Source organism: Chinchilla lanigera, unplaced genomic scaffold (assembly GCF_000276665.1).
Source record: "Chinchilla lanigera isolate Chin_1 unplaced genomic scaffold, ChiLan1.0 scaffold00051, whole genome shotgun sequence".
Classification (NCBI taxonomy): Eukaryota; Metazoa; Chordata; class Mammalia; order Rodentia; family Chinchillidae; genus Chinchilla; species Chinchilla lanigera.
In genome coordinates this window covers 10661640-10670889 of record NW_004955452.1, presented here as the reverse complement: position 1 = coordinate 10670889, position 9250 = coordinate 10661640, and the positions used below count along the sequence as shown (strand labels likewise).

General features: G+C 51.3%; 2 protein-coding genes across 2 annotated transcripts in view; one reads left to right on the top strand and one right to left on the bottom strand.

Annotated features, from left to right (window-relative positions):
- Positions 1-1823, top strand: part of Marcksl1 (MARCKS-like 1) — a 2425-nt gene extending 602 nt beyond the window's left edge. The window contains exon 2 of the mRNA XM_005395061.2: positions 540-1823. Within this exon, the coding sequence (XP_005395118.1) occupies positions 540-1055 (516 nt within the window). The 3' untranslated portion in view covers positions 1056-1823. The remainder of the gene's footprint in view (positions 1-539) is intronic.
- A 193-nt stretch (positions 1824-2016) lies between these two features.
- Hdac1 (histone deacetylase 1) overlaps positions 2017-9250 on the bottom strand; it is a 32508-nt gene continuing 25274 nt past the window's right edge. The window contains exons 5-14 of the mRNA XM_005395060.2: positions 8562-8700; positions 7962-8103; positions 6785-6877; positions 5288-5396; positions 5066-5206; positions 4328-4436; positions 4103-4233; positions 3363-3515; positions 2852-2900; positions 2017-2586 (exon numbers count right to left, since the gene is read on the bottom strand). Of these exons, the coding sequence (XP_005395117.1) occupies positions 2559-2586; positions 2852-2900; positions 3363-3515; positions 4103-4233; positions 4328-4436; positions 5066-5206; positions 5288-5396; positions 6785-6877; positions 7962-8103; positions 8562-8700 (1094 nt within the window). The 3' untranslated portion in view covers positions 2017-2558. The remainder of the gene's footprint in view (positions 2587-2851; positions 2901-3362; positions 3516-4102; positions 4234-4327; positions 4437-5065; positions 5207-5287; positions 5397-6784; positions 6878-7961; positions 8104-8561; positions 8701-9250) is intronic.

Here is a 9250-nt window from a genome sequence, read left to right as displayed (position 1 = left end):
AGGCGCTGCTGGGCCGCGCCAAGGGGGCGCCCAGGGGCCTCGGAGCGGGGGGCGGGCGGGGAGAGCTCTCCACCCGAGGACCCAGCCTCGGTGGCCCGCGGTCTTTTTGAAGAGGGGAGCCCGAGATGTGGGGGGGAGGGCCTGGGGTGGGTGGGGGCCGTTCACACAAAGCGGGAGGCTGGGAAAATGGGCCGTCCAGGTGCGGGGAGGCAGCGCCCCGGGGCGGCTTCCCGCCCAATATCGCCTGGCACAGCCCGCCCGCCCGCCCGGGATCCGCGGCCCGGAGCGGCTCGTGCAATGGAGAGCGCACCCCGGGGGAGAGGGGGGTGGGGACCCCGGGACCCCAGCGCCTCCTGCCGGCCGCGGTGTCCCAGCGCGCCCGTGAGGGGCGAGGACGGTGTCTGGAGGGACCCTGAGTGTCGGGCGAGGCCGACGCGGTAGGCCCGAGTGGGGGTCCCGGCCGCTTGCAAGGGGCCAGAAGTGCACTGGGGGAGGGGAGAAGAGCCCCGGCCCTCACTGCTGTCTCCTCTGCCCTGCAGGAGAATGGCCACGTGAAAAGCAATGGAGACTTGTCCCCCAAGGGTGAAGGGGAGTCGCCCCCCGTGAACGGAACAGATGAGGCCGCTGGGGCCGCTGGCGATGCCATCGAGCCGGCACCCCCTAGCCAGGGCGCTGAGGCCAAGGGGGAGGCCGCCCCCAAGGAGACGCCCAAGAAGAAGAAGAAATTCTCTTTCAAGAAGCCTTTCAAATTGAGCGGCCTGTCCTTCAAGAGAAATCGGAAGGAGGGTGGGGGCGATTCTTCGGCGTCCTCACCCACAGAGGAAGAGCAGGAGCAGGGGGAGATCGGTGCCTGCAGTGAGGAGGGCACTGCCCAGGAAGGGAAGGCTGCTGCCACCCCAGAGAGCCAGGAGCCCCAGGCCAAGGGGGCAGAGGCTAGTGCTGCCGCCAAGGGAGGAGACGCTGAAGAGGAGGCGGGGCCCCAGGCCGCAGAGCCATCTACTCCCTCAGGGCCGGAGAGCGACCCTGCGTCGGCCAGCGCTGAGCAGAATGAGTAGCTGGGTGGGGGCAGGTGGGTGATCTCTAAGCTGCAAAAACTGTGCTGTCCTTGTGAGGTCACTGCCTGGACCTGGTGCCCTGGCTGCCTTCCTGTGCCCAGAAAGGAAGGGGCTTGTTGCCCCCTCCCAGCCACGATCCCTCTCCTTCTCTCCCTCCTGTGGATTCTCCCATCAGCCACCTGGTCTTCCTCTTAGGGCCAGTTGAAGATGGTCCCTTCCAGTTTCCCAAGTTAGGTTAGCGATGTGAAATGCTCCTGTCCTTGGCCCTCCCACCTTCCCCCTCCCTCCCCTCCAGAAGGCAATTGCTGGTTTTCTCCCCCGATTCTTTTCCAAGTAGGTTTTGTTTATCCTGTTCCCCAGATCCCTGAGCCAGAAGTGGGGTGCTTATACTCCCAAACCCTGAGTGTCCAGCCTTCCCCATGTTGAGTTTTTAGTCTCTTGTGCTGTGCCTAGTGGCACCTGGGCTGGGGAGGACACTACCCCGTCTAGGTTTTTATAAATGTCTTACTCAAGTTCAAACCTCCAGCTTGTGAAATCAACTGTGTCTCTTTTTTGACTTGGTAAGCAAGTATTAGGCTTTGGGTGGGAGGGAGGTCTGTAATGTGAAACAACTTCTTGTTGTCTTTTTTTTCTCCCATTGTTGTAAATAACTTTTAATGGCCAAACCCCAGATTTGTACTTTTTTTTTTCTAATGCTAAAACCATTCTCTTCCACCTGATTTTACTGTAACATTTGGAAAAGGAATAAATGTCGTCCCTTTAGTGGTGCTTTAATGCGTGTGGTCTTCTGGGGGTAAGATGAGGAAACTGGTGGAAAGCTCAGGAGAAGGGTAAGAAGACGGTAAGTTCCTGTGTCGCGCTGTATTTTTTGGCTGAGAGGGTACCCACACAGGATACCAAAAGGGCAGGGAAGCAGTATTGAAATCAACCCAGGGACACTGCTAGGAAACAAGCTCAGGAGGATATAGAAATGTACCATTTTATTACAAAGAATGTCACAAAAATGAAAATAATATCTCAAAAAGAAGCTAGACTACCAACCTCCACCTGCAGAACTGGGGGAAGACAGAGCTCACTTGGGGCCAGTGTGAAGATATGAGAACAGAACCAATCTAAAAATGGCTGATGTTACCTTAGGAGCCCGAGGAACAGGGGGCCCTGAAGATGCAGCCACCCCTTCCAGAACACTAACAGATCCCTTTCCAAAGCTACCCTCAGCACATCAGGATTCTTACGGCTGCATCGCTTCCATCCAGATCTGTACCCTTTATGATTTAAAACTAAGACTTGGGGAGGGATGGGGACAAGACAGCTGCTGGAACAGTTCCTCCAGCATAACTGCCCTGCATTCAAGGGCCCTGGCTCCTCTACCTAGTCCCTAGGGTCATTTATATTTAATATATTTTAATATAAATATACAGAGAAATAGAAAATATAAAATCTGAGGCGTTAGGGGGAGAAAGGGAAGGAACATGGCAAGAAGCCTGAGCTGGAGAGGTCTGCTTAGGCCAACTTGACCTCCTCCTTGACCCTGTGGAGAGAACAGAAGCTGGCATAAGAACTCATCCCAGAGGCCTTAAGGCAAAAGTGGGTACAGTGACTTACACAGCCACTGGGGTGCCCAGGTGACTGCTGGGGGCTGGGGCTTCCTAGCTCTGCCTAGAACTGCAGAGGAGGGCTGGCCCCTGAAAGAGGCCTTTGTGAGCTGGACCAGCTGTCCCTTCCTCTCAGTGGTGGGACAAAGGGGCTGATGCTCCAATGCCAGGGAGATGGTAGAGAGCTCCTTCCTCACTCACCCTTTGGCTTCTGGCTTCTCCTCCTTGGTTTTCTCCTCTTCGGTCACCTCTAGAATATAAAAACGCAAGGATTGCCAAAGACAGCTCTGGAGAGAGTCCGGGTCTTCACTTACCCTAAAACCCCTTCCCCAGAACTACAGCAAAGCAGACAGAAAAGAGAAAAACCCATCCCAGGTCCTCCCAGTGAGCCCTGCTGAAACAAACAGGTTGGACCGGTTTCCCAGCCTGCAAGAGCCAGAACCCGGTGGGAGGAGGCAACCCCCTGGGAAACGGCGAAGTGCTGGGAAAAAGGCTTGGGTGGTATGCGGGAGCCAGGCTCAATCGACCAGTAGAGATGACTTTTCATTGCTTTGTGGGCTTGGCCACTTCTGGGAGCCACTAAAAGGCCCAGGAGCTGAGTTAGAGCCCCGCAAGAGCTGGCAGGGCCTGCGTCAGCTCCCTCCCAGTGCCCTACATAGATTCATCTTTCTCCAGGGTTTAAGATCCAAATCCTGGCCCAACCCAAGCCCACCTTTCTTCTCTTCTGGGTCTTTCTCTTTCTCATCTTCTGTTTTGACTCTCTTGGCCTTCTTGAAGTTGGAAGAGTTCTTGCGGCCACCTTCTCCCTCCTCATCTGAGTCAGAGAACTCTTCCTCACAGGCAATTCGTTTGTCAGAGGAACAGACTGGGATGCAGTGAATAGAAAATTTGGGTGAGACAGCAAGGGGCTGTTTACCTCAGGATTTACGCCCAGTGCTTCCCTCTGCCTCCTCCGCGACACCAGGATAAGGGGCAAAGAGAAGGGGGAGGACTCAGACTCCTTAACTTGTCCCCATCTGATACTTAAAATTTTTTTCCCCGCCCCCCCCCCAGTACCGGGAATCGAACTCACGACCTCACACTTGCCAGGCAGGCGCTGTGCTGCTGAGCTAAATCCCCAGCCCCTAGATACTTAAAATTTCGTAGCAGGACCTAGTGCCACATGCCTTAATCCCAGCACCCTGGGAGGCTGAGGCAGGAGGACTGGAGGTTCCAGCTCTGCCTAGACAATTTAGTGAGACCCTGTCTCAAAAATAACAAAGGGCTAGGGATGTAGCTCAGTGTGAAAGCCCTGGGTTCAATACCCAGAACTAAAAAAGAAACAAGTTTCTCAATAGGCAGGCAGCTTGGGGGAAATGATGAGCCTAAACAGTGAAGGGAAGTCACAGCTGCCCACTGTCAGCTGTCCAGCTGTCCACTGAGTGGAGTGTCTACCCTCGGTCTGGTTCTTACTTGAGATGCGCTTGTCAGGGTCTTCTTCGTCCTCATCACCACTCTCCTCGGGAATGGCATCTTCAGGAATTGCCTGCATTTGGACCCCGGGTGCGTGGGGCAGCATTCTCAGGTTCTCAAAGAGCCGCTGTCTATGACCAATAGGAGAGAGGATGCCTAGGCTCGCGTGGGGACAAACCAGAGCCTAGAGCGATCAACCAAGGGGCAGCCAAGTGGTGCACTTACTTGATCTTCTCCAGGTACTCATTAGTGTTCTGGTTAGTCATATTGGAAGGACTGATGTGAAGCTTGAAATCTGGTCCAAAGTATTCGAAGTAGTCATTGTATGGAAGTTCTGATCAGGGCAGGAGAGAAGAGTCAGGGACCTGGCTACAACACGACCCAAAGAAAACCACTTGTAGGCTTCTCCGGGTCTGCTCACCTATCTATAAAAGAGAAGAGCAGCAGGCATGGGGGCGTACGCTTGTAGTCCCAGCTACTTGGGAAGCTGAGCCAGGAGGATCACTTGAGCTCATGAGTTCTCAAGACCAGCTTGGGCAACACAGTGAGACCCATCTTAAAAAAAGAAAGATGCCTTTGATAGTGGGAGGCTGGGACACCTACAGCACTCTCCAGTGTCCCCACTGGCATATGTGTCACTAGCAGAGGAAGGCCCAAGCCCCTGGGACCTTAAATAAGCAACGTGCTTCATGAGTACTCCCTTCACTTCTAACCCAGATGCCCTACGGAGTAGAGAGTCCAAAGCAGTAAATAAGCACTGGTCATCTTTGGTTCAAACCAAAATCAAGAGAGGAGAGGAGACAGACACAAAAAGGGATAGGAAAAAACGGATAGCTATGGCGCAAAGTGTAAGAGGGTGGGCAGGGGACTCTAACTAGTGTCAGAGGAGGAAAGGTGCTGCAACCAAGGCGGAAGGTACTGTGACTGCAAGGACACAGCTGGCCCTGGCCCTGGAGCTATTACCGTTAGGGATCTCTGTGTCTAGAGCCACGGCTGTTTCGTATGTCCAGCACCGGGCAACATTACGAATGGTATAGCCACCTCCTCCCAGCATCAGCATAGGCAGGTTGAAGCTTTTGACAAATTCCACACACTTGGCATGCCCTGGGGAAGAAAGAGGGAGGTGGGTCAGAGGAGTGCTACCGGAATGCTGTCCACCCATGCTTGCACTACATCTGGCCTTACCTTTGATGGTCAGATTGAAGCAACCCAGCCGATCCCCAGAGAGGGAGTCTGAGCCACACTGTAAGACCACCGCACTAGGCTGGAACATCTCCATTACTTTGGACATGACCTAAAAGAACAGATCTTGGTCACCAGCAACCCCAAGCAAAGCTAAGTGAGGTTCAGGGGTGGGTGCAGCACTTTCTTCTATTCCTTATCCATCCCTACCTTCCCACTCTCTCCCATACTGTGTGCTAGAGAAGAGGGTTTTCCAATTTGAAAGAATCTCTAAGACACTTTTAGCTCTAGTAACTCTGAACCTAGAATGGACTTCCTATCAACTCTAATTTTTCCCTTCTTTCACTGGCCAAGCTCCAGTGCCACCTCCTTTAGGAAGTTTTTCAATCCTTAGCTGTATGTGCTCTACTCATTTGGTTTTACAGGCAATAAGCCTTAGGGAGGAGGCACTTGTATACACTATGATCATAACTCGAGTCCAATTCACTAAGGGCAGAGAATAGTCTCAGACTTCTCTGTCACAGTTACTACTGGGCACATAGTAGGTACTTGTTGCTAAGTAACCACTTGGCCCTATTAGATTAATACTCATAGTTTCTCACGGCTTATAAATGAAGACTTAATTCCTAAGCATGGTGTTCAAGCCTCCCTTTGAAATATGGACCCCCAAATCCATTTCCTACTACTCCCTTCTCCCACATCATACTGGTCTACATGCCACTCCACACTGGTATCTCTGCACTTCTGCCTGTGCTGTTCCCTCTGCCAAATGCCATCCCTTCAGCCCCCACCTCCTTCACCTGGGTACCTCTTTATTTTTCAAAGTCCAGGTCAAAAGTTACCACCTCTGTGAACTCACCCCTGACTATCCTCTTCCCAACCCAGGCAGCAGTTTGTCATTCCTGTTCATCCCTCAAAAATATAGGCACCAGGCCGGCCTGCCTGAGGACTCCATCAGCAAGCATGCGCATAGAGCATGCCAACCTTCCCCAAATCTCTAGAACGGCTTTCCCAAATAAAGCCAGTCTGCAAAGTCTGGAATGAGTCCCTATTCTTCAAATGTGCACACATCAACTTAAGGCAAAAGGAGTATGAAAAACCCAGGGTATGTACGTAACACCACCAAAGAACACAACAATCAAACATTTTAGAGCTTTCAATGACAGTGAACTGCTGGTTGTGGCACGAGTGCCATAGGTTTGCACTACTATCCCAGGCGCTGATCCCAGAGAAATGAATGTGAAACAATATTGGTCACATGCTGTTGAGTATACCCTCTACCAGAGACTGTACAGACAAAGATCGTATCTTAGCTATTCTTGTGTCCAGCAGAGGGCCTGATCAACAGAGGGCATCAACAAATACTCGGGAGATTTTGGTTCCCCTAACTGACTACCCTATGAGCCATCGTTGAAATACCCCTTATTTCCCAATTAGCTTGGCTACCCTTCCCCTAGATCAATCCCACTTGTAGCCCAAGGGGTGGATAAAGTCACTTACCGGCTTGAAAATGGCCTCATAGGACTCGTCATCAATCCCATCTCGAAGTGGGTAGTTAACAGCATAATACTTGCCTTTGCCAGCCCCAATATCCTAATCAAAAAGGACATTAAAGTAAAACTGAAAGATGAAGCTAGGAGGGAGTTGAAGGACGGGGCTGGAAGGCTAAGGAACGAAGGGGTTCTAAGGGAGACAAGCTGGGCCCAGGATGCAGCCTGGACAGGGCAGGGAACCTCAGTTAGTTTATTCCCTTCATGGCAAGCTTAACTCACATTTCTGCATACACTGAGGTTGCAAGTGGGGCCATAGATTGAATATTATACCCCAAAGCACAAGATTTCTGCCTCTGGATTGAGTTAGTGCTGGCCAACAGCTGAGTCAGAGAAATAACACACACCTCAAACAACCCTTTCCTCTACCCTGACTCTCTCCATTCTTTTTTTTTTTTTTTTTTTTTCTGGTACCGGGAATCAAACTCACGACCTTGTGCTTGCCAGGCAGGCGCTGTGCTGCTGAGTTAAATCCCCAGCCCTCTCTCCATTCTATGTAGGAGTGGAGGGAAGCAAGAGGGAAGTTCTTCCAGCTAACTTCAAAATAGTAAGTGCTCACTTATTCTAATGCTTGCTGTAGCAAACAACTGAATTGGTGCCGCTTTCTTACCCAAGGGCTACTGGCATGGCATGTACCTAGTGTCACTGTATTCGTTCTAAGAGAAGCAGATGGAACAGTTCAGTTGAGTAGTTTCAGCAAGGAAAGATGTCTGCTAACTATTCTATATCAGATGCAAAATTTAATGTGCTTTTCTGGGGAGAGTCCATCACGTTGGGTTAGATGGACAAAGGAGAAGGTGACCTAAAAATGTTAAGAGCCCTTCAGATGATCCATGAGCCCTAATTCCTAGCCCCAGACTCAAGCTTTATGGAATATGAGAATAGTATGATGCAACCCAGCTATGGCCAGGACAGTATGTGTCTCAGGAGACTTCCACCCTTCCCTGACCCCTTGTATCCTATCATTTCCTTCCTCCAGAAGGAGGGAAAGAAACATGTCAGGTACCCAGACTCGCACGTAGTGTTCTAAAAGGCAGAAGCAGGAAGTGTTTTTTAGTGACACAGGATAGGAGAGTTAGAGCTGGCAGCTGAGGGTGAGCTGCTTGGCCCCTAAAGGGAGTTCTCACCCGTAGGTCCCCAGTTCCTGGGAAGTACTCTCCATATTTATGAAAGGACACAGTCATGACCCGGTCTGTGGTATAGAAGGCCTCTTCCACGCCATCGCCATGGTGAATATCAATGTCAATATACAGCACTCTCTGGTGATACCTAGGATCAGAAGGGGGTCAAGGGTCTGGGGGCTCTTTGGGGACGGGACGCGCCAAGGGCGCCAGGTCCCAGCTTACCGGGCTGGCTGCCTCCCTCAGGTATCTCTAAGCACCAGAGACGTGGAAACTGGCTGAAGGAAGGTGGAAGAGCGGCAGGGTGTCTCCAGAGGCCTGACCAAGCCGACCAAGTCCGATCTTCCTACTCTACAGCCAGGGTCAATTCCGGCCACACAGGGACACTCTGGAGGCAGGATCTGAGCAGCGCCTGCCCCTGCTCTTTCCATGGGCTCAGATCAAACCAAGACCCCGTCAAGGAGAGGATGGCCAGAGACACTCACTGAACACATCCTAGCCAGCACACCGTAGGAAAAGCAAACTAGGGAGGCACACCCGTGGGGAGAGGAAAGTGGGAACCTGGCCTAAAGTGCTCCTCCAAAGGACAAGGCCAGGCAGGCATACTTTAGCAGTTCCAGGATGGCCAAGACGATATCATTGACGTAACAGAAGCCAGATGCCTCGGACTTCTTTGCATGGTGCAGGCCCCCAGCCCAATTCACAGCGATGTCCGTCTGCTGCTTATTAAGTTTCACAGCACTTGCTGGGCGTGGGAAGAGAGAACATAAGCCTGTTACTAAGCCACTCTCCCCTTCCCCCAAGAAGCCCAAACAACCCAATGAGAGGTAAGACTTGCCTATTCAACAGCTGTATTGTACAACTTACAAGAAAGCTCCCTCCCTCTCACCCTGTTCCAACAGGGAATAAACATGATACTGGGCAGCCTTGAACAACTGTTTTCCAAACCAAGGATGATAACCCATTAGTAGGTCTTAAAATTGATTTAATGGGTCATGATTGTATGTATGAAGTAAAATAGAGTAGAATAAAAATATTTGAATAACAGTAAAGGAAACTTTCCTGTGAAGACACTGGCTTAAAAATATGAGTGTGTGTTTGTGTGTAGGATACACACATGTGGATCTTGGATTGTATGTGTGAAAATTTTTCTTACTATGATTCAATGTCAAAAAATTTGGAAAAGATATGAAAGATAGTGCTGGCTTAAACAACAAATCAGTCCAAGTTAAGAGAAAAATGCAGGGGGCTGGGGATTTAGCTCAGCGGCAAAGTGCCTGCCTGGCAAGCGCAAG